The following is a 25,159-nucleotide window of genomic DNA, read 5'->3' as shown; positions in this document are numbered from 1 at the left end:
GTGGAATGAGAGTACACAGCAAAGTTCTCAGTGTTACTTTAACTCTGAGAGTGTGAAAATAGATCCTTGCAGGTCCATATTTACACTCTCAGAGTTAAATTAACACTGTGGATTCCGCTGAGTGGGGGCAGGAGTGGCTCAAGTTTCATAGCCCTGGTTGGGAGCCTTGGTCCCCCTCAAACACCGACCCACACAGCACTCTGACAGACGGACGGAGGACAGAAGGACAAGGAAAAGAGCAACAGAGAGACACCTGTGAGACAAAAACACATCAACAAAGTGAAGTAACAAAGAAAGCAAAGCGTTAAAGAGAGAGAAACTGAGAAAGACAAGGAAAGGAACAGGAGAAAGAAAACCCAGTGAGCAGAGAAAGGAAGGTAAATCAAATATTTACTCTGTTTACTGCAAATGTGTTTACTGCATACTAGACCATGGATTAAATTGGCTTGTTGAACAAAACAATAAAACAATAACTTTCAACTTTGGGTCCCAATCAACCAGTTGATTGGGACCCAAAATGGCCTGATAAGTCACAGGCAAAGTTTGAAATTGGTTTGAAATCTACCTGTGTCCACAGCAAAATCCCCAGTGTTAGTTTAACTGAATAGATTCTTAATTAAAGATACACTTTAGTGCTTAAAAAGTAACTCTGAATAAGAGTGTCTGCTAAATGTCTAAATTGTAAATTGTACACACTGAAGATTTGGCTCTGGTTCTGAACCAGTGAGTTTGGACTCAAAAGTGGGTCACAGAATCACACAGAAAAATACAACAGGAATATTGCATTCTTCAATATAGAATTAAGTGTGGGCTTCATAGTTAATTCAAAATGAAGGTCACAGCGTGAAAGCAATTGAGAAACACTGTCCTGGATGACTGAGGCCCTCTTGCCCGTCATCAGATATTTTACCTCATGCTTGAGTTCACACTTCAGGTTCAGTTCAGTTTATAAATGATCAAAAACTTGAATCTAATCTCATACACAGTACTATAACTGACTTTAACATGTCGGGTTGGGGAACACCATTAGCTGAACAGACTGTCCACCACTGCAACGTCCCCGGTACAATTCTGTCTGGAGAGTGGAGACCTGGATTGCATGTTATCTCCCCTTTCTTCGATCAGCTTCCCAGCTACCTATACACTCTCCTACCAAAATAAAGTGGCTGATTTAAATTGGCTGATTTAAAATCATGATACACTTTACAATTACTGATTACACGTACATATTGACTGTAACTGATCTGGAATCAGATTATGTGCTTGATCCTTGATCCATTTTGCTGTCAACTCAAACACAGTTTTTTATGTTTCCTCATTTTAGGTCACTGTCAAATTAAGCATGAATGGAAACATTGAATGGCTGTGTTCACTAAAATGCATCAGAGATGGTAGTGCCACCTAACTAATTTCTACACTTAGCTTTAAATAGACATACATAAAAAGGAACACACAATCACACACACACACACACACACACACACACACACACACACACACACACACACACACACACACACACACACACACACACACACACACACACACACACACACACACACACACACACACACACACACACACACACACACACACACACACACACACACACACACACACACAGAGTCAGAGTCAGCACCTATAAATACCCTGTTGAGATAGGCAGAGGAATTCTGTTATTGGCAACCTGGCACTGGATGCAGGTGGTGGAAAGGACATAAGTCGGCATTGTGTGTGCGTGTGTGTGTGTGTGTGTGTGTGTGTGTGTGTGTGTGTGTGTGTGTGTGTGTGTGTGTGTGTGTGTGTGTGTGTGTGTGTGTGTGTGTGTGTGTGTGTGTGTGTGTGTGTGTGTGTGTGTGTGTGTGTGTGTGTGTGTGTGGGGGAAGCTCCCACATCTTATCATTCTCCTGTCATGTTAGAACTGTGTTTTGAAATGCTTCGAAGTACATTAGATAGACTGACAGTAAACAACAGCTGTTCGCAGGGCTGTAAGTGATCATTGTTCCTGGCACCTGGGATTGTTTACTTACCCCGGACTGTGTGTCCCTAGCCTGGGGCCATATTTCTCAAACTGTATCTTAGCGCTATTAAGATGCATTTGAAAATCCTATGCCTGGGATGTCTGACAATTTTCCACATCCCTCCTCTGATGGAGCTTGATTGAGCTTCACATCACGTTCTTCTTTCATTTTTTCACCTCCACTGTGCGCTTTCATTTGATTTTCACCTTTGAAGCGACAGCTTTCAATATTCTTGCCTTTCATTTTGTGACTTAAAGATTCATTGCAGAGGGCCACAGGCTTTAATTTAATTCATGTATTTACCTCAACAAAGCTTATGTGAGCTTTTGTGTAATTTGTAAGTACTGTACCAGGACCTAAAGGTCCATGCAGATACCATGTATCCAAGTCCATAAATCTGGGAGTTGTTATAAAAAAAAATCTGAATTCCAAATAAAAACAGGCGTTTTTCTAGATATGATGTCATCCAACAGTTGCAATATCCGGTTTCCCTTCTCAAATTGTTCCGAAAGTATATCTATTCAACTGTTGCTGCTGAAGTTGTGTCAAGTCTAAACAAAAACAAACAGAAAAGATACCAGCTTACCTAAACTGGTGTGTGGTCTCTTCTGTAATTCCAAAAGGCACACTGCATGCCAAGCCTGTTCAGTGTTTACCCCACTGTCCTTAGCCAATAATATTCCCAGTGTTGTGTACTTTTTTATTCCCAGCTTCCTAAGCAGCAATCTCATCCAGCAACCATAATTTCAACATCCCGAGAAAATGTATGACAAAAAAACAAACCATGCTATATCAGAAAGTATGGGGTGGCCATTGCTGAATGGGTAGATGTCCCCGATTTGCCTCCCGGCCTTAGTCTATGTGTCGAAGTGTCCCTGAGCACGACACTTACCCCCAACTGCTCCACAGGTGCTGCCACCCCCCCCACCCCCCACCCAGCACCCACTGCTCCTGTTACTGGGTTAATGCAGAGGACAATATATATACAGTGACTAATATTCAATGACTCATTCAGTGACTCATATTTAAGTCTGGTGACCTAAATACTCTATAATACTAATATAGAACTATACACCTATATAGCTGGACCAAATTATTATTAATTTAACCACAACTACAGTGTGTCATTTATACAAACACTTGTCATAAAGTCTCTGTACTCTCTTATACACAGCAAAAAAAGTGTTAAATGTCAAGCCTAAATGTCTATACTTATATGACAGTGTCGCTTGCCAAAAATAACAGATTGTCAACAAAAAAAAATGCCTCAGCGAGCGAAACTCTCGTATGACGATGTATAAATTAGCCTTAAATCTGAGAGTGTTAAAATTGATCTGCAAATCTGCATATTTCTATACTCTCAGAGATATAGTTACACTCTGGGTTGTGTTTGATTTTCTGACACCACTTCCTCATTCTGTCGATCTACAGTATGAACAGTGGTGGAAAAAGCACTCACATTTTTACTGAAGTAAAAATATCAATACTGCAATGCAGAAATACTTATTTACAAGTAAGAGTCAAAGTACAAAAGCATTGGTCTAAAAATGTACTTAAAGTACCAAAAGTAAAAGTACTCTTTATGCAGAATGTCCCAATTCACAAGTTTTCAAATGTATAAAAATCTTTTGAAAATAGCAGATCTACAAGCTCACAATGCGTCGCATCGGCTATTTTCAAATAGCCGCAATGTATATAGGGCTGAAGTGGGTAATGTATGTTTTGTAATAATAATCAAATTCTACAAAGTAACTAGTAACTAGTAACTAGTTACTTTGTAGAATTTAGAAAATACAGTCAAACATAAATTATCAATATTACATCAGGAGCAATGGAGGCTGGACATTTGGAAAAAAGCAAAGTTAAGAAATTATGTTCAATATAAAGAGAATTATATCACTGAACCTTATGTTGCATTCAATCTAAAGAGAGGACAGAGGTCTCTCTGTGCCCAGTTAAGATCTGGTGCATTACCTCTGGCAGTTGAGGTGGGTAGATATACTGGCATTCCTGAGGAGCAGCGATTGTGTGTTCTTTGTGACCTGGGAGTTGTGGAGGATGAGGTTCATTTTGTTTTTCACTGTCCACTGTACAATGATGTACGAAATTCTTTATTTGAAAAAATGCAGGATGGGAATCCAGATTTGTTTTGGATGTCTGAATGTTATATGTTAAGTTGGCTGTTCAATAAGGAAGTTTTTGTTTTAGGAAAATTCATAGAGAAAGCATGGCAGTTGAGGTGGAGGACGATGTACCCGTAACCCACAACTTGGACAATCAAAATGTTTATGTATTCTGTTTGTGGTGTATCTTGGTGTATATGTACATTGTGTGAGTGTCTTATAAGCCTGTGCGGGCTGGGCATCATGTGGTGCAGGACACTATAATAAAAATCTATCTATCTATCTATCTATCTAGTAACTAAAGTTTTTAAATAATTGTAGTGGAGTAAAAGTAAAATATTTGCCTCTGAGATGTAGTGGAGTAAAAGTAAAAGTATTGGAAATACCACAGTAAAGTAAAACATACCTCAAAATTGTACACAAGTACTGTACTTGAGTAATTGTACTGAGTTACTTTACGCCACTGAGTATGAACTTGGGTGTTTTTAAATAACCCACTGTTTCGTGCGACAGCCGGCAGGGGGACTTATGAAGGAGGTCGTTCCACACATGGAGAGGCTGTGGGGAGATTTGGGACAGGACGAGAGTGACAGCTGCTGCTGGTGTCATATAAAGAAGTGGAGCTCACCCCGAGAGTTAGTGAGAGGCCATAGTGAATATGAGCTACCAAAGATGTCGCAATACGCCATCAAAACCTTGAAAGTGAAACCATAATCTCCAATGGCAGTGATAACCTTGCAACCTTGTTATATCATCAACTGATAGAGAATGGGAACAAAAAGTATTGATGAGAGAAGATTTTCTTTGCCAAAGAAAACTAGGGGAAAAAAGTGAACAGGTCTGTGTTTTGGTCTCCATTACATGTTGTCAGCAAGTTGTCCTTGCCATGGCCCCTGTAAAACAAGTGATCCACTGGGTCAAATGGCAAACGAGAGAAGAAGACATTAAAAACATGTGCTGAGAGTGGGCTAATATTTCACTGTTTGGCTCTGACTGCACTGCCACTAGATAGAAGTGAGGTAGAAAGCACACAGATGATGAGGAACATGTATTTGAGTGACCCTGATCTACAAAACACCTCTAATAAAAGCTATCAAACCTAAGAGAAATGTAATCCTGTTTTTAACCTTCTACAAAAAAGTTGCAGTATCAACTCATCACATCATTGTAATCCATGATGACATTTTTCTCCATCAAGTCCTTATTGTAATTTATTTACAATTTATGAAAAACTGCATTAGTATTCAATAAAATCAATAAAACATATCCTTAATACATAATGTAGGTCTACATATTAGTTTGTAACAACGATATCTGGGTACAAACACTACATTTGTGCACACGATAGTCATATTCAGGAGTGTATGCTAATAGTATTATTACCTGTAGGTACATGCCTTCCGATGTGTTAATTAATACTGTAAATCCTGCAAATCATTGCCCACAATTAAAGCCTTTTTTATTAAGGTGCCAGTACAAATTCTCTATTTGTACTGAAGCATAGATGAGAGCCATAGTGATCTGCCAAACAAACAAAAGCACTTGCTAAGCCAGTGATTCAGTCACATGAAAATAACCCTCACACAACTCATTAGACCTGAGAAATATCTGGGACCAAGCTTCTTGATAGGAGGCACAGCTGTTCTGTCAGACACTATACTAGGATCCACCCCACCCCCAATGCACAAGCAAATATAACAGCACAACACACTGGACCATGGCAGAAAAATACCTCTGTTGGGCATAGGAGATATACTGTAACATGGAGGAGATGATAACCAGAACTGTGTGAGGCAATATTTAGTGAATATAACTCAATCCAAAAGGTCAAGAGATGACATACAGTAAGTGCCTATATTTCAGTCTGGTGACCTAAATACTCTATAATACTAATATAGAACTATACCTATCTATATAGCTGTATAAGATATAATATGTTTTACACATAATCAGTCTGTTTGAAAGATTAAAGATTAGTGTAACTGTGAAAATGCTGGAAATGTTTGAAACCATCAAACTAAGTGAACAAACAAACAAACAAACAAACAAACAAACAAACAGTAGTAGATACTTGTTTGAATGGATGCCAGATCCAAGATCAAATTATACTTCCACACATATAATCCAGACAAACAACAAATAGTAAATAAATGATGTACACAATACAGCTACTCACTGACAAGGCTTGTAATTAAAATATGATGTGTCAGGGAGACAATACAACTACACTAGATTATAAATTGTGCAATATGTAACACTTTCACCACATCTTACATATTTGCTTGAGTGGATAGGTTACTTAAAATAATAAGCATGTAGGTGAATGTATTTCTTCCTGAGCTTTCCTTTAATGGTTTTCATGATTTATGTTATATCTGAACTTCTTGTCTGTCCTTCTCTTCCTGTATCAGGAAGAGAGGTGACCAAAGGATTGACTAGTGCAGTACCAGTTGCACTATGTACTGTACTATGACGTTGTAGGAGTACTTAGTATATTACCAGTTATCAGAGTAATTGGAGGCCAGTCAGTAATCTATCATGCAATTTTAAGTTTTATTAATCATAGTACATTCTATGTTGAAGTCTGTAAAAGAGGCCAAACAAACTTTTGTATTTATGCAGTGGATTTTTCTATACAATAATATAAAAATGATCTTCAGCACTTGTAGCTTTCCTCTAGTAGCATTACTAAGACATTTCATGTTTATAAAACAACAGACGTGGGCAAGCTATATGTTGTTATGTCTGGAGACTGAGAGACAACATTCTATTGACAAACACTTACTAATGTGACATTTTGACAACCAATTATTTAGAAATGAATTCTGGTGGGTATTAAACCCTCTGATTTAATATTTCTCTTCCTTGCGTTTTTTATTTCCCAGATCATAAAGAAAATGTCCGGTTTGTCCATTTAATCAGATATGACCTTATGCTTCCCATTAGTTTTCCATTTGCAATGACCCGTTAGAGGTTGCCAACAGTGGTCCATTGCAAGCATGAATAAGATTCCACAGTTGCTCTGTGGCTGAAATACACAGTGTGTGAGAGCACGACTACCAGGCCACATGTATGTAGTGCTGCTGATCAACCACAAACCTGACCCTGACTCTCGTCCATTTCTGGAAGACCCCAACAGGCACCCGCACCTGTCAGTCATACAACCAAGCCCCCTTTCTCTTTTTTAAAGATTTATTTTTGGCATTTTTATGCTTTATCCAGACAAGACCGTGTGTAGAGAGACAGGAAATCAAGGGCAGAGAGACAGGAGGGACATGCAAGACTTGTAAACTAGTTAATGGGTTTGATGTGTCCACAGCAGCCTAGATGTTTTTTATTTTATTTATCAAGCACTATTACTATGAAAAGTTCTCGAGAAAAAGAATGGTGAGAAAAGGAGAAGAGAGAATGATAGTGTATTTAAAGCAAGGTGTGCCGATTCAAATTACACAACAAAACATTTTTGAACAAGCAATGATGATGTCATCAGCCAACAATTAGATCACATTCTTCACTCAAATAGACCTTCAATTGAGCAGGATCACTGGTGAACGTTTGCACAATGAGTGCTGTTAAATCAGCGACACTTTGTTAACTGTACTTTGCAAAAAGAAATACTCAAAACCTTTCTCCACTCTGCACTCTTTCCAGGTGTTGTGTGCTGCGTTGCACTGAAACTGATCTACCAACCAAGATTCCCACCATCTTCAAACACCTGTGTGTCTGTGAATGTGTATACTTCTCTCTGTCAGTCTGTCTGTCTGTCCGTCTGTCTGTTCTTACCTTCTGATTCAGTGAAGGTCAGTAGCTGAGTGCTTGTGTTTTGTTTTCTGTCAGTGAAAGGAAGTCAGTACTTCAGTCTCTCAGTATCAGGAAACAGTCAGTCGTGAGACTTTGTTGATTAGTTGGACAACCTGCAAGTGAGCTAGAGCCCCTGTCTGTCGACAATCAAACTTCAACTACCATAACTTAAGGAAAATACCCACTGTGTCTAAGATAGCCTTTACCTCATCTAAGTTAGCTTATACCACAACAACCAAACACCATGGCCCCTAAGAAGAAGGCCTCACGTCCCAAGAAGGTTGCTGCAGACGCCATCGCTCAGGTGGCCGTGGAAACCAGCACCATGCCCATGTTGAAGGTAGAAAGCCGTGGCGATGGCGTGGTGGTCGTGGAATCTGTGGCGAAGAAGATCGAGCAGATGGCAGCGCTGGACATCGTTCAGCTCAACAGCCTCAACCTGCCCCTGCCCCCGCCCGTCATCAAGCCTGGTGAGAGAGGCTTGGGCCTGGGCAGCGAGTTGACCCGTCCCCTGCATGGCAACGCCCTCCTGGAGGAGCTGAGCAAGATGCGTCAGGAGAGGTAGGGGTTGTTATCTACTGTACAGTGTATTGGAGCAGTTATCCCTCTTGTGAGGTTTCATCCCTTCTTTTCCCATTAAGGTTATTTTTTCTTGGGAGTTGCTTCTTTTGTATGCATTCATTGTCTCCTTTCCTCTCTTTTTTCTCCTCTCCTCTCCTCTCCGCTCTTTAGATTCCTCACTGACTTGGAGCTGGCCTGTAAGACCAAAGCCTTTGACGTCCATAAGCTGGTCATCTCATCGGTCAGCCAGTACTTCAGGGAGATCCTGGCCAAGGATCCAGGAATGAAGCGCCTGGAGCTGCCCTCCCTCTCCCCTCTCGGTAGGACTACTCAAAAACATTTAAAGTCAACTACGCAAGAAGAATACAAATTTACAATATCCCACAATGTGTTTGTCATTGACACCATTTGTTCAATTGATCACTCCATCCATCCATCCGTATGTCCAACATATTTATCCATCAACTTATCTCACTCATCTCATTGAAATATTTCTCCATCATTTATGAATCTGTGATGGAGTAAGCCTGACTGAAACTTTATCTCCCATGTCCACAATGGACCTAGCTTTGGCTGACTGTTAAACATACGGAGAAAACTCCTGTTCATTGATGAGTGATCCAGTGACTCCTTCTTATCTCTTACTCCCCTTAATCCCTCCATACCTCTAGGGCTGGCCAATGTGATTACGTTTGCCTACCTGGGACGGGTCCACATGTCCCTGTACACCATCGGTTGCACCGTCTCAGCAGCAGCCACGTTGCAGATCCCGCAGCTCCTCAAGATGTGCATGGACTTCCTCCTAGCTGAGCTCAACGTACAGACATGCGTCTACATCTGGAACATCGCCGCCGCCTACGGCCTGCTGCCCGTGCACGATGCCGCTCGCCGCTTCGTCCTGGAGAACTTCATGGCATTCAGCGAGACGCCGCTGTTTACCCAGCTCACCCTGGAACAGATCAGTGCCTTCCTGAAGGATGACACCCTGATTATGCCCTCTGAGGTCACCGCCTTCCAGGTTGGTGTAACTTCTAGGTCAAAGGTCATAGAATTGGGGTTAGAGGGATAGTTCAATGTTTTACATTTTAGTATTTCTAATTACAGCAGTTTTAGGGCCCATTCAGTCAAGTCAAGATGTAGATGCCCTTCAAGCGAAAGTCTTGTACCATGTTTTTTGCCAGTATTATTCCAATACAAAATAATGCTAAGCGCACAAGCTCAGTCAGCTATTTATATTTAACTACATTTGGCTGTATATATAAACCCCTAGCTTTCTTATCCGTTGTATGTACAGTATTAGAAACTAATATATTGAAACATTCTCAGAGAAGAAACAGCTGCCAGGGATTCCCTTTACTCCACAGCCTACCATCACTTTTAGTAACATATCCAAGACCAGTCCGACCTCTCTGCAACCAAAGCCAAGGCTATTTCCAGCCGGACCTAAAAACAGACCTTGTGGTCAGCTCTTGGGAGCAAAGCACAGATGCATGAACCCAAGCCAGTCACCTGCAGTGTAAATGTGAACAGAAGTCCCCCCAATATAACTCACTGTACTGTATGAGGATTACTTGTTTATAAATGACACCGTCACAGACTCAAATAGCCAAGAAGAGGCCAAGGAAATAGGGAAGTGGCGATAGCTGTATTTATAAACAGCTCCAAATGTCAGTCTGTCATTGCAGCACTAACATAATTCATATATTTGATATATATATTATTAGATTGTAATCAGACGAGCCGCCAGTTCAGTGGAATAAATGCCTTCTATGGACATTGATTGTCATGTTCGCACCAACAAGATTGTATATAATAAGTTTGTATTGTCTATACAACATTCATGTACAAAACATTCCTCTCCATGTGCAGTTGGCCATGAAGTGGCTGGACTTTGAGCCGGAGCGGCAGCTTCACGCCGCAGAGCTCCTGTCCCACGTGCGCTTTGAGACCATCCCAGCCAGCGAGCTGGTGAGCCAGATCCAGCCCGTGGCCCGCATGATGCTGGACCCTCAGTGTCACCGCCTGATGGTGGATGCCATGAACTACCACCTGCTACCCTACCAGCAGAACACCCTGCAGTCTCGACGCACACAGGTTCGCGGTGGGCAGCAGACCCTGCTCACGATCGGAGGTCGCCCTGCTATCACCGAGCGTGCCCTCAGCCGTGAGGTGAGTGTTGCGAGTCACAGAGGGAAGGGATGGCGTTTGATTCATTTAAGTGAATTAAACACTGTGTCACCGTTACAAACAGACACATAAAAACACTCTTAGTTGTGACCTGCTCTCACAAAAACTAACCATTGACACCTGTATGTTGTAGGTGCTGTGGAGGGACCCCCGTGAGGGCGGAGCTACCTGGCGCCACCTGTCCCAGCTTCCTGCCAAGAGCTTCAACCAGTGTGTGGCTGTAATGGACGGCTTCCTGTACGTGGCTGGAGGAGAGGACCAGAACGATGCACGTAATCAGGCCAAGCACGCCGTCAGCACCCTCAGCAGGTACCTGAACACAGCTTCTAAAGGGGGCCGTTCAGCCAAATATTTTGTGAATGTAATGAAATTAAATACTTAACCACATGAACCCCAGCATCCCTATTCTGGGCATGTCATGATAGGCAAACAAAAAGAAGATCTACAAATAAATAGGCTATTTCCTGCAGAGATTCGGTGTAGAGGGGGAAAAGAAGGGGAACCCTGTCAACTGAAGTATATAGGGTTTAAGTGGTTAATTATTAACCACTTAAACCCTATATACTTATTTTATGTATCTATTAATCATTAATAGATACATAACAGACTTTTTGTGCATATACACATACATATTTAGGGCATTTAGGGACCAGTCGAAATTTACAGAAGGGGGTCCCTGGAGGAAAATAGGGGAGGGTCATGCCTTACTAATTTTAGTACAAGGGAGGGTCAGCTAATTTTACTTTGAATCCAAGGGAGGGTCATGCAATTTTGAATTGATAAAATACTATATAAAAAACGTTTTTTATATACCTCTTTAGTACAGCAGAGCAGTGGTCAATGACCCCTCTATATTTCAAAGGATACAAAGGATTCAAATCCAGTAACATCTTGGTCTGTTTAGAATCAATGACGGTCGTTAACAAGCCATCAGCGAGTGTGAACGACCCAGTCAAATCTATTCAGCGTCTTAACGATGGTGGTTGAACAACTAAGCAACACTTCAACAGGTGTTAGGCATATTAGAGAGATGCATTATCCCAATTTCCAACACAGAGATATCCTCTTTTAAGTGTTTTTGTTGCTCATAGAATTACATACACCAGGTAGGTTACAATGACCAATTTATAACTGGATATTCATAATCATTTGAAGTAATTCTGTGCATGTGATTCATTTGGATCTATATGGACAGTTGTGCATAGATGCCAGCCTAGCTCCACAAGTAAAACCAGAATCATCAGGCCATAATTGATAGCCTAATTTGTTACATGTAGGCCATGGGTTTTCAACTGATTATGAACCAGGGACCACCACCCTGACTGAGAATCAACCTGGGGGATATGGGCGTGGTGTGGGGGAAAAAGCTTGAAATTAAATAATGACTCTTAAGGCCTTAATTTAATTTTTTGAATTGGAGGTGAATTAAATCAAGCCCTTAACAGTCATTATTTAACTGAGATATGCTAGTGGCAGAGCTCAAAAAAGATTGAGAACCACTGATCCATTCCTTTCCCATGGTTGCCCTTATTCTGTTCTCTTAACCTTCCATATTAAACTCATGTTAACTGATTCATTGCAACATATGTATGAGCAAGCACATGCGATTGATATGGGCACATTTCCTACTAATGATGACTCAACCAGGTAAACCGGTACAGTTTCCCCTGAAATTCTAACTCCAATTTCTGTGGAAGTTCTTGACATCCGACTGCCAAGTAACTGACAACATTGATGCGTCATCATACAGTACATCATACTGTTTCTCAACCTGTGGTCGATAAAAAATAAAATATTATACAAATCTTCACTTTCCTACATTACTAAATGCATGGTCAGGGACCACATGCAATACCTTCATGGACCACCAGTGGTCCAAGGACCACCAGTTGAAAACCCATGATGAAGGCAACAGTGTAGTCACTGTAGTTAATATGTAAAAGGGCAGAGTGACAAAAGTTGTAAACTACTGACTACCAAATACTCAACTTTTTTCAATCTGCCCAGGATTCAATGGGTTTCCCACATTTAAGTTGTGAACACTGTCCATTCTGCTACCACTACAGACACTACACTGTGCATTTAGATATCATACACCATACAGTAAGAACTCCTATAACTTTCACCGGCAAAAAAAAGTTTTTAAATTTTTTTTTATTAAAAAAATTATTTAAAACTTACGATACAGTTTGACATCATGACAATACCTATTGTCATGATATCGTGACACTCCTATAGGCGGGCAGGGTTAATCTTTTTTTTTTAATCACTTGGGGAGGGTCATTGATTGTTTTTTTTAGTCAAAGGGAGGGTCATGGCATTTTAGATCAGGGCACATACATTTTCTCCAGGGGTACCCTTCTTTAAAAATCGACCTGTCCCTTAGCAGAAGCTCTTTTCCAAAGCAACTGTTCCAACAAGGCATCCCATTGAAGCCATGGAGAATCAACAGCTAACAGATGTGACCTTTACCATTGCCAGTGTGTGACCTTTATATGACCTGGCACAAAACCCCACATAATAATAATAATTCTGTTCTCTCTGTGTTTTTCGTCTCCACCAGGTATGATCCTCGCTTCAACACCTGGCTCCACCTGGCCAGCATGCGCCAACGGCGCACCCACTTCTCACTGGCCGCCACCGGTGGACGCCTGTTCGCCATCGGCGGCCGCAACGTGGAGGGCCTGCTGGCCACCACCGAGAGCTACCTGCCTTCGTCCAACACCTGGCAGATCCGCGCGCCCATGGATGTGCCACGCTGCTGCCACTCCAGCGCCACTCTCCCCTCCGGAGACATCCTGGTGACAGGCGGCTATATCAACTGCGCCTACTCGCGCTCCGTGGCGCACTACAACATCGAGACCGATTCCTGGAGCGAGAAGGCTCCCCTGGAGACGCCCCGTGGCTGGCACTGCTCGGCCACACTCAGTGGGAAGGTGTACGTGGTGGGAGGGAGCCAGCTGGGGCCCGGTGGCGAGCGCGTCGACGTTCTCTCTATGGAGGTGTACTCCCCTGAGAGCGGCACATGGAGCCGCGGTGCCCCCCTGCCCCTCGGCGTGAGCACAGCCGGGCTGTCGCCGTTTGCCGAGAAGCTGTACCTGCTCGGAGGGTGGAACGAAGCGGAGAAGCGTTACAAGGCGGCCGTCCAGAAGTACGACCCCAACACGGACAGCTGGTCCGCGGCTGAGGACCTGCCAGAGCCTACGGTGGGAGTGTCTTGCTGCACCCTGACCCTCCCGCCTCGCCCCGCACCACGCAGGCAACAGCACCGCAACACCCCGGCCAGCGAGGAGCAGACTGCCAAGAACAGGAGCCGAGAAAACAGCATGGCCCCATCACAGATCATCACCGCCTAGGCAGAGAGAGGTGGGGAGAGAGAGATGAAGGGAGATGTGGAGAGCTAGAGAGAGTGCAGAAATTAGATACAGAAAGATATGGAAGAGCGATGGAAGATATGCAGGGGCATCTGGATAATGCCAGTTATTTTTTAATTGTTTATTTTGCGACACGAGGCTATATGGTCAATGGAAAAGGGAATTGGTTAGATGTTTAGGCAGTAGAGCAGGTGGAGGCATAGAGGAGGGAAGACGGGGCAGAGAGGAACAGAAAGCCACAGCTGTATACTAGCTTGTTTAGTACAACGTAGATCAAGGTACTGCACATTAGTGAGCTGGTTGAACAGGCCTGTGTGGTTGGCAATTGTTGGTCAAATGTGAATCCTTTTTAGTCGTATGCAGTCGTATTCCATAACCAGGATGGGGTATATAAACACAGTAAAATCCTGAGAGTTAATTTAACTTGGAGAGTTAAATTAACACAGGATTTTGCTGTGTAATTCATAAAACTCTGAAAATTAATGTATATGTGTCTGAAAGTGAGTGTGCTGTATTTCAGGGTGAATGTCCGGGATGTATGAAGATTAGAAATTGAGCCATTCAGTCTTTTTTTGGAAACACTGCAATTGTAATAATTCTCCATTGACTAACTTGAAACACTTATCACAAAATGTAGAACAATTCAACGATGACCATGCAGTGTTTTTGTTGTATTACTTATGTACTGTAATATATTTATCAGCGGTAGTCTAGGTCAATAGACGATGGTATGGTAAAATAAAAAAAAACGTTATTGATGCAATATTTAAATGTTTTATAAGTGCAATTAAGAAGAAAGACGTACAGTAGAGACAGGAAAGGATGGCACTGTAAAATCAGCAACACAGCTGGGCTTTATAACCAGAAAGAACATAATGGATTTTATAATAATTTAATTGAGACTAACGTAAAAAGGTAACCACAAAAAAAGAAAAGAAAAAGAAAAAAAGGTGGAGCAAGAAAATGGAACAAGCAGACATACTGTATTGTACATTGACAATGCACAAAAGGTTTGCTACCCATCTGTGTTTGTGTTTCAATACATGCCATCCTCATTTTCAATTAAAGTGATGACGAACTCCACCAGATGAGGAACTGGTGAAACTCTATAGGGCAGACCACCACATGGGAACAGAGCACTAGATGGGGATGGGTTTACTTTAGATAGAAGCTCAGTGATGGTTAATGTTAATATCAATCATTCAACCATGTAATGAAATGAAATTAGGCTAATCTGGCTTATTTGATTGGATAAATCCCTCTGTATATAAATCTCCTTCTTCCTACATGACGATAGGAGCTGCAGGCGGTGTACAATAAGGTGTTAGTGTTTGTGAGTCGACACTAAAGCACTGGAGCCTGAGGGTTTCACTGAATAAAGCCAACCTGATCAAACCTATGCCTGTTTTTTGCCTATTTTTGAGTATTGAACAGACACAGCTTAGACTGTAGACCACCGGAACAGAATGTCAGCCACAGCACATTAAGAGAATACCATAATAGCCTAGTCAAGAGTCTATTTTGTTTGGCACCTTCTAGTCCAGGGTTTCTCAAAGTGGGGGAAACTGAACAAACACTCCAGTAGTCTATAACAATTACTATCAGAATATAAAGCTATATAACACTTATTTTAACAAAAGAAAATCACGTATTCTAACCTTAGTAAAACAGACCTGAACTGCACTGTACTTGGTACGTTCTTTTTCAATCTACACCAAATTGGGGGCGGCATAGCTGAATGGTGAGCCTGCCTGGGGAAGCAGTCCCCAGTTGTACGATTCCAGGCCTGGCCGGCAATGGGTTGAATATGACTGGTCGAAGTGTCCTTGAGCAAGACACCTAAACCCTAACTGCTCCACGCCCCTTGTGGGCAGCAATCAGCTGGGTTGAGATGAAACTGAATTTCCCCCGCGGGAGCAAGTAGGTCATATTATTATCGCTTTGCCCACTATTGCAAATCTACAAACTCACAAGCTTGTAGATCGGTTATTTTGGTGAATGTTCCCACCTAGAATGGGGATGCTGGGGTTCAAGTGGTTAACATCAAGTATAAACTTATTTTTCAATCTGTCCTAATAGTCAGGCAGCTATTGTAAGAAATCATTGACTAGTGGAGAGGAGTGCACTTGCCTTGGCGGTGGGTGATAGCCTAACATATTTTATATCAAGACAAAGACCAGACAATTCTCACTTGGTGTTCATTTGTATTGATATTTAGATATAAAACATGTTCAACTAATTTCTGCTCGTTACACAATTTGAGATGGATCTTCATTGTCGAATTACCTATATTTCATATCCACAAGCTCAGTGAGCTTGTAGATCTATTTTCACCATACTATGTCTACTATGAAGCATAAATTAGGCAGTCGTTTTTGGGGTATAGTATTTGCTGCAGTACATTTGCACACACACAGTATATAAAATGTTGTCTGCTGCATTTATATTGATCACATCAGTGGTTTGGACTGTTTAATAGTCCCTGAGCAGCCAAGTCAACAAATAACGCCTAGGCTCCAACAGGATATTAGGTTCAAAGACTTTCCGGTCCTCTAAATCAGCTGTATCTCAATTTCTCCAACCGTTTCAGTCTTCTTCATTGCTAGACATATTACGAGGATCCTTTCAATAAAGAGCAAGGCGTGACTTGACTCTTTTCTTTATAGTGGCTTAAAAGATTTGATATATGTTTTCTATATCTCTTAAAAGTAGTTCTGTAGTTTACATTGCATCCTTTAAAAAAAGTGAGTTTTCGCAGTTCACATCATAGTAAGGCCACGGAAAACAGCCATACTTGTCCATTCTTAAATAGTAGGATGACCCCACAGTATTAGGTACTCCTGCTTCATGGTCATTCATTTTAAAAGTGAGATGATGCACTCTGAAATGCTGCCTGCTACACAAGTTCCCCAAATTAGCACTGACTTCATCTTAGGCCCAACTGGCTCCACTCAAGAGAACTTCACTAGCAACCACTGCCCCCATGAGGTAAAATATTGAACTCCACCAACGCTAGGCATTCACCCTTTGGTCATTTCTACAGCACATTTCAACAATTCAATTTAGGGTTTAGTATCAACATTACTTAGTCTGTTTTAAATACTCTGCATAATGAAAATTGTTTATTTTCTAAGTGTGAATATAACTGCAATTTGCAATGGATATCTGCAATTACTTGGCATAAACAAGAAATTCCTTAAGGAAACACTCCACCACCATTTGACTACATATTCAGTAGTTACAAGTTCACTTATGGAATATTTAAATATAAAATACCAATGTCAGCAAAGACAACAGCACAAACAGGCATTTTTTTCTCCTTTTTATTAGTTTGTTACAAACAACAACATTCAAAAAGGTGGTGGTGGTGGTGGTCCTTTACTTGCCGGGGAGGATGATGCCATCATACTAAAAAAGACAAAAACAAAAATAATCAAAATGTTTTCCTGGGACATCTGGGAGAGTTAGGGTTGTACATGAATACATTGTTCCAAATAAATTGATGTGAATTACAACTTCAGTCAAGTTTGCTGCATATAAAATAAATGTTATATTTTTGACTGTTGGGTTAACATATTTCGTACATTGTAATTTTATGGTCTAAATCTGATCAAGACAATCGTTTGTAGCAGCATTTCCAATTACATTTGACCACTGACATTTTCTGTGACATTGAAAAGGCTCCCCCATCACACACACACACACACACACACACACACACACAGGGTTAACCACACTGAGTAACATGTAACACTCACTTTCTGCTGGAACCAGCGCATAGACTCCTCCTTGCGGATACGGTGCTTGTAACCGATGCGGCCCCTTTTCCGCTTCTTGTCAGCAATGCTGAAACCAGGCCTGCCAAGGACCTAAAACACAAAAATGCAATCATGAACTTCAACAATACAAGAATAGAATTGTTGCATCTATTGTTTGGGCATTCTGGCTGGTCTTTATGACAGCACTTAATTGTTTGTCAAATAGTGTATGTTAAAAAGGACCTCACGAAGTGCTCATTTATACCGATTCCACCATCCATCTACAAGTAAAGCAGGTCAGATGCATCCACATAACTATTATTTTACAAATATAATAAAAAGGTTCATTGGCAAACCCTTACTGGACACATCTGAATTGTCCATAATCACAAAATAAAACTAATCCTTGACACCTAAGGTCTAGATACTCACCACGTAGAAGTCCAGTCCGTAGATACCAATGCTGGGGTCATACTTGATGCCCAGATCAATATGTTCCTGGATGCCGAACCCGAAATTCCCCGTATCAGAGAAGTTGTTCTTCCTCAACTCGTACTCACGCACCTAGAGGAAAAGCAATGAAACTTTATAACGTATGAAATACCAAGTGCATGCAACACAGCATCTAGCAGAATTATACCCGTCAGCATGTCTGGCAAGACAATATGTAAAACTTATCCACTTAAACCCCATACTTGGATTCCCATTGACTCTACACTAAATATCTTCGCCGCCGTATTGCGTTGCAAGCTTGTATTTTTTACCAAATGTTCATCCCAGAATGGGGATGCTAGGGTTCCAAGTGGCTAGTTTACCTTGTGTCACGCGACTGTAATGGCTGGTTTCAAGTTTGGGTACCGTTTAGCCACGGTCAACAACAGTTGGTCATTCCTTAACTTAGATGGCACTTTGGCCACTGTCCTATAAAGAACACTAAGTCCATAATAAAAATCCTATTGTGGAGTTAGCTGAACTTGTGTGTTCATAAGGTGTATGACCCTAAAAAGGTGAATTATGCTGTGTGCCAAGGTGTCTGCGTAAGTACAGAGGTATACTCTGTAGCTCATGTGCACCTCTTCAAAAGAGGAAAGGGCATTTAAAACAAATGTGTTCAATAAGAACCGTCAAACCTATTTGCATTTGGCAAATCAACTGCAAATTCCCCCTCCTTAAGCCATGTTCTTCTTAGGGCTGTCCCCTAAAAGTCGACGCGTCGGGCGAGGAGCCCGACGTCGACTCGCATTCCTTGAGTCAAGCAGTCAAAACTTTTTTTTGTGACCTTATAAAACAACTCCGTTGACTCTGCGTTAAACCCGCGACTCTGAGTCGACTCGATAAATCCTGAGTCGGGGACAGCCCTAGTTCTTCTATGATCTCACAGACAATCACCCAAAGTCTCTATATTACACCGTCTCTGCCACTTCTGCCATAATCTGCTCCTAATTAATGCAAGACGAATTTCAGCCATTTCCAGTGTAATCCTAAATCTTCTCCACCACTTTACCATTTGGTACCATCAAGTGAATCAGAGGAAAGTAAACACAATTACTAATGGTGTTTCAATAATTAACGCATGGCATTGACATCTAGTTTTGCAGATGGGTAAAGCCTATGCATAACTATAAATCACTCACTATTCTGTAGGCAACTCATATTACAGACCTGATGGTAGCATGTAGTTACATAAACATAAGGATAACTCAGCCTTTAGTGGTGTACATGATCTATTAAACCAAGAATATCCCAAACTTAAGCTGGCCTCTCACAGTAGAGGATCCGATTTAGGGTCAGATTTGTCACCAATGACAATCGCGGGGCGTTCCCAATTTGAGACTGGTCAGAACTAATTACCTGCCTAAGTCAACCTATGGTGTGAGGGGTTACCCGGCATAACCTTAATGTCACCGACTGGATAGTAAATATGAAAAATTGTGTTAAAGGAACAACGATGGAAAGATGAGCACAGACTTACAAATGCCAATGAAAGCGAGCTGTCTGTGAAGCGTCAAATAGCCTAGTTGTCTATCATTCAACTTGTCAGAACTAAAATCTGTGTGCAAATATTTTTTCCCTCGCCTGACATGGCTAAAATCCTCTAATGTGCACAGCAATATGCACTCTAAAAATGATAAGTTATTTAGGGCATCTATCTCCTCACCTTGAGTCCTTTCTCCAGGATTTCCTCTGCCTTGGCACCACGGACGGTACAGTGGACAGCAATCTTTTCATTCCTACGGATACCGAAGGATCGCACAGTGTAGCGGGCTGCAGGGGGAGGAGTGTAAAAAAATAAGGATCAAATTGATGACATCTTCTTTGTGATGATTAACTGTGCAGGGCTATACACATTGTGTTAACAGCAGTCAAAAGGATCCGATATGCCAAACAAACATCTGATCATTTAATTTGAAGGACCTCAGTTTGATATGCAGTAAGCCAGTCCCCCATTTGATACGATTCTTATCTCTGGGACCCCAAGAGATGGGTTTTTTCGGTTTCATTTGTACACGCTGAGTTTCAGACACCATAAGTGTCCATTTGGTTCCCAACTATAAATCATTTAGCTGGTTACCCCATCTAACCCCTGGGGTCCCTGGACTCCACATTCAGGACTTGTGGTCTAGGGCAGTGGTTCCCAAACGATTTAGCTCAAGACTAAAAAGAGAAATTAGATGTTTGAAAATAGCAGAAAGTTACAGCATAGGCTAACAAAAACAAGTCTTCAACAAGTAACTACCACACACAGATCCTTGGCTTCCTGTAAACATTTGACAGATAAAATGTCAAGTTATCTGTTCTGGGGCCAAACAGACCAAAACGTCAACAATGCGATAAGCCTGATGGTTGACTGATATATGAACAACACTGCAAAACCTCTGACACCAGTACCTACCCTTTGAGAAGACAGGGGTCTGTCCTGTGAGCTGCTCCAGCACCTTAGCAGCACGGGTCAGTCTGTCTCCACTCTCCCCAACACAGATATTGAGGCAGAGCTTGCGAATGCGAAGCTCCTTCATGGGGTTCTCCTTCTTCTCACCCTGGTCCTGTGTACAACAATGTATTTACGGTCACAAACTGAACAGGAGCACAAACGTACAAACTAGCTTTAAATATCATACAAGACCTATATAATACATAAATACAGGCCTTAACCCAGTTTAGGCGGCTCTCACCTTGTCAACTGACACAGACATGTTTAGCTTGTTGAGGGACGTTACCAACGATATTATGCTAATCAGTTAACGATAGTAATCCAGATTCCAGTCAACTGCTAGCATAACCCAGCAGTTGGTAAAACGCAAAACACGATTCAACGATACTAATCAGACTGCAGGATGGAACGCTCTCCTCCAACTCAATGTTTTATGCTGTCTGTCGGATCAGTGCATGCTACAGCCGGACATGCCCGTACATATCACCACTGCTGCTGCTAGCTAGCTGCTACATCTGACACCGTATTTACACCACAATACGCAAACCAGTACAATCAATGAACATGTTGGCAGTTTCACCACGCTGTAGCCATGACAATCTCATTATAATGGCCTTCCCGGCAGAACGTACTTAGGACTTAGGAGAACGTATCAACTAGAAACGTCTATGCGGTAGTTAGCCTCTGCTAATGTTAATTTTACCAAATGTCCTATGGTGTTATGGCCAAAATACGACATTGGGTCAATCGTGTGTATCAACATACAGACGATAGCACATTTATTACATGCGAGTGTGATTTTATAACGCCGATGATTGCAGATTTCAATGGCAAACTCACGTAGCTCGCCTTCATATGATTGTACTTATTACTCACCGCCATGTTTGATCACTAGAAGAGGACGTTACATTTCCGGCGCAGGGTATTTATAAGAGAGTGTTCACTTCAAATATGCCCTAGGAAACATCGAACCGTATGCCACGCGTTCCACTTTACGCACAAGCGTCGATAAACAAAGTTCATTGTATTCCTAATAAATCGAGTCTTTTTGCAAATGCAATATTTTCTAACTTCAGGTCGAGTGGGCACCTCAATATTAAATTGCAAAATTCCAAAATGGAAAAAGAAATTAAGAATAAATATATGCTGTGGAAAATAAGTATAATATGCATTTGTCCCCATTTATAAAAAAAAAAATGTAAATATAAAATAAAATATAAAATACATACATTTAAAAAAAAACTAAATAAAGTTATATGTGACAATATTGTCATGATTAATATCTAGTCATATCATATCTAATATATTAGCTAGGAGACCTATAGAGTAGAAATGGCAAGCCATTTACTTATTTTCAACCAAATAATTCTGCTATAACTAATTCATAAACAACGCCCCCAGCGATGTCATGACGTCATCATGCCAGTCTTACCCAAATATTGAGTTGGGGCCATACATACAGACAGTACCTACATACAATACATAGAATACATAGAATACACACAATACATCAATACATACAATACATATTTGGGTAAATATTTGGGGACACACATAGAGACAAAATACTGTTCTAGATGGCTGACCCGCGACAGACAATAAATTGACCAACCACACAGATCTCCTTAGACTAACCATGGACGATGGGCCAACCACAGACTTCAATTAGCCCAGCCAATCAGAATTTCTCTTACAAAACATGCTAACCTGTGGTGTTGTCAACTCTGGCTGACAACAGCCAATCACAGGGATTTGAGTTGGGTGACATCATCAACGTTCTTTCATGATGCGTTGAATGGTAGAACTGAGGATTCAGCCAAATACTTGCTTTATTTCACAGGGATAATGATGTCCTCCACATTTAGAACAGCGATGGGACTGTTTTTAGTCTCTTCACGCATTAATTTGCCCATTTTAAGTAGACCATGTATAGGTCTACCTGAAGTAACACTGACCAGAAAAGTGCCAGCGAGATCATTATCAGAGACATCTGTGTATTTTTCATCAAGAGTCAAAGATGGTTCGGAAGGTGGCAAGAAATCAGGTGGTGAGATGGGGAAACGAGGAAGATCTGGTGGCAGCCAGCTGCGCTGTCCTAAATGTGGAGAGGCCTCCAAAATTTTGGAAACCTTTGTGTCCTCAACTCGTTTTGTGAAATGTCAGAAATGCCACCATTTGTTTGTGTTTCTGCCAGAGACTAACTCCAAGAAGAGTTTTGACAATGAAGCTGTCAAATTTGACTTTCAGCAAAAGAAACCTCCTCCCCCCAAAAAGATCTACGCCTACCTTGATAAACATATCATTGGTCAGTCTTATGCCAAAAAAGTAATGGCGGTGGCTGTTTACAATCACTACAAGCGCATATACAACAACCTTCCTGCCGCTAGTACTGAGCTACAGCTGGAAACAGAGAGACAACAAGCCTTGAGGGATTTAGCCCAGCTGTTGATAGCTGGGCCAAATCCCTATGGCAACATTATAGGTTACCAACAGCTCCCCCAGGAGAAGAAAGGGAGAGAGATCCTAGACTCCCATCCCACTAATATTAAATTAGAGAAGAGCAACATTGTACTGCTGGGGCCCACTGGGTCAGGCAAAACTCTCATAGCTGAGACGGTTGCCAAATGCCTAGACGTGCCTTTTGCCATCTGTGACTGTACAACATTAACTCAGGCGGGGTATGTTGGAGAGGACATAGAATCTGTCATTTCAAAACTTCTCCAAAATGCCAACTTCTCTGTTGAGAAAGCACAACAAGGTATTGTGTTTCTAGATGAAATCGACAAAATCGGCAGTGTCCCTGGAATGCACCAGTTGAGGGATGTAGGCGGAGAGGGAGTACAACAGGGACTGCTGAAACTCCTGGAAGGCACTGTTGTCAGTGTTCCTCAGAACCCCAGGAAGCTGCGCGGAGAGATGGTCCAAGTAGACACTACAAACATCTTGTTTGTAGCTTCTGGGGCCTTTAACGGACTGGACAAGATAATCAGCAGGAGAAAAAATGAAAAGTCCCCATTAGGGTTCGGCGCTACTGTCACGGACACCGTGCAGGAGAATGTGGAGAAGGACCATCTTCTGAGGCAGGTGGAGGCCAAGGACCTGTTAGATTTCGGAATGATCCCAGAGATTGTTGGCCGTCTGCCTGTTGTGGTGCCCATTCATAGCCTGGATGAGGACACCTTGGTCCGCATCTTGACTGAGCCTTGTAATGCTCTGGTTCCCCAGTACCAGGCCCTCTTCAGTATGGAAAAGTGTAAATTGATTGTCACCCCTGACGCCTTGAGGTCCATTGCAAAGACGGCTTTGGAAAGACAGACTGGTGCTCGTGGTCTTAGGTCTGTCATGGAGAAGCTGCTGCTCGATCCAATGTTTGACGTGCCACACTCCGACATCATGGCTGTAGAACTGAACAAAGAGGCTGCTGAAGGGAAATCTATGCCCAGGTACATTAAAGCACAAGTGAAAGAGTCTCTGAAAGAAAGTGGGCCAAGGCAGGCAGATATGGCCGAAAACTGATTATATGCTGAGGAGCACATAACAAATACATTTGTGTACCTGTACACAAGACGACAATTAACCTTGAACCTTTATTATTTTATTTTTACTCTATTTTCTTATTGTTTTTATTTGATCAATTCAGTATTTTTTTATTTCAGTAGGGCCTACATCTAGTAAAATACTACTTATTATTTATTATTACTTTTTAATTATTATTATCATTATTATTATTATCTTGTTCTTATGTTGTCTCCGGAACATGTCCAACCAACATTTAGCTACTTGTACCTGTATGAGTGACAAATGAACCCCTCTTGATTCTCTCTTGATTCTTGATTCTATTGGGGGAAAATACTCCCCATGGTCAATCTCTCTAATATAGAAGTGTGTGTGTGTCTGTCTGTGTATCCGTGGCTAATCTTGCAAATCATTACTGGAGGAGATATACAGTATGTTCTACTGAGCGCTCCCTTTCTAGTTGGATTTCTACTGAAGCTACAGACATTTCACTTCTCAAAATTTGAACGTTGGCATTCAGAGGCCAGGCCTGATAGCAGTATGGAACCATTCATTTGTACATTTGCCCTTTGGGCTATTCTCACAAAATGATCAGTGGCAAATGTCTTGTGCATGCTGCCAATAGACCAATGAAGTGAAATGTTTTATTTATTTATTTTAAATATTATTAACTTAAATGTTAAAATAGACGTGTCGTGAAGGGCAGTCGGATCGTGAATTGTGGTCAGGGCAAGGGGTACTTGTCCAATGTCATTTTGATTAAGCGTGCACATCCTGATACACTAAGATCCTGAAGAAAAAGCTACAGACCTCAAAAAATAAATGAGTTAGGTTGATCTTTAAACTCCACCCCAGAACACATCTTCTCCCTGCTCATTTTATTGGA

General features: G+C 41.6%; 3 protein-coding genes across 3 annotated transcripts; 2 read left to right on the top strand and 1 right to left on the bottom strand.

The window, feature by feature from the left end:
• The first annotated feature begins 140 nt into the window (after positions 1-140).
• klhl43 (kelch-like family member 43) lies at positions 141-15,466 on the top strand. Its single transcript, XM_084080923.1, has 7 exons — positions 141-377; positions 7,796-8,506; positions 8,678-8,826; positions 9,178-9,524; positions 10,376-10,675; positions 10,827-11,002; positions 13,257-15,466. Exons 2-7 carry the CDS (start codon positions 8,190-8,192, stop codon positions 14,047-14,049), a joined length of 2,082 nt encoding a protein of 693 aa, XP_083937049.1. The 5' UTR covers positions 141-377; positions 7,796-8,189; the 3' UTR covers positions 14,050-15,466.
• A 1,908-nt stretch (positions 15,467-17,374) lies between these two features.
• On the bottom strand, positions 17,375-21,685 carry rpl11 (ribosomal protein L11). Its single transcript, XM_084081505.1, has 6 exons — positions 21,634-21,685; positions 20,719-20,869; positions 19,984-20,090; positions 18,258-18,389; positions 17,826-17,936; positions 17,375-17,475 (listed from the first exon to the last, which is right to left on the bottom strand). Exons 1-6 carry the CDS (start codon positions 21,637-21,639, stop codon positions 17,446-17,448), a joined length of 537 nt encoding a protein of 178 aa, XP_083937631.1. The 5' UTR covers positions 21,640-21,685; the 3' UTR covers positions 17,375-17,445.
• Positions 21,686-22,629: 944 nt separating this feature from the next.
• On the top strand, positions 22,630-24,273 carry LOC311061765 (ATP-dependent clpX-like chaperone, mitochondrial; the record flags this gene model as incomplete). The annotated part of the gene is made up of 1 exon (XM_084080457.1): positions 22,630-24,273. One exon carries the CDS (start codon positions 22,630-22,632, stop codon positions 24,271-24,273), a length of 1,644 nt encoding a protein of 547 aa, XP_083936583.1.
• Positions 24,274-25,159: the final 886 nt, after the last annotated feature.

The sequence above is a fragment of the Gymnoscopelus microlampas genome (genome assembly GCF_963454915.1).
Source record: "Gymnoscopelus microlampas genome assembly, chromosome: 15".
Classification (NCBI taxonomy): Eukaryota; Metazoa; Chordata; class Actinopteri; order Myctophiformes; family Myctophidae; genus Gymnoscopelus; species Gymnoscopelus microlampas.
The sequence above is the reverse complement of the archived record's forward strand: the minus strand, read 5'-3'. Positions and strand labels throughout refer to the sequence as shown.

Excerpts from the sequence above, each read along its gene's own strand:
- rpl11 (XM_084081505.1), bottom strand. Across the intron at positions 18,390-19,983 it reads TCCTGGAGAAAGGACTCAAG|GTGCGTGAGTACGAGTTGAG; the intron begins GTGAGGAGATAG and ends CTTTTCCTCTAG. Across the intron at positions 17,937-18,257 it reads ACGGACTGGACTTCTACGTG|GTCCTTGGCAGGCCTGGTTT; the intron begins GTGAGTATCTAG and ends TTTGTGTTTTAG.
- klhl43 (XM_084080923.1), top strand. The coding sequence starts at position 8,190 with ATGGCCCCTAAGAAGAAGGCCTCACGTCCCAAGAAGGTTGCTGCAGAC. Across the intron at positions 8,507-8,677 it reads AGCAAGATGCGTCAGGAGAG|ATTCCTCACTGACTTGGAGC; the intron begins GTAGGGGTTGTT and ends TCCGCTCTTTAG. Across the intron at positions 9,525-10,375 it reads CTGAGGTCACCGCCTTCCAG|TTGGCCATGAAGTGGCTGGA; the intron begins GTTGGTGTAACT and ends CTCCATGTGCAG.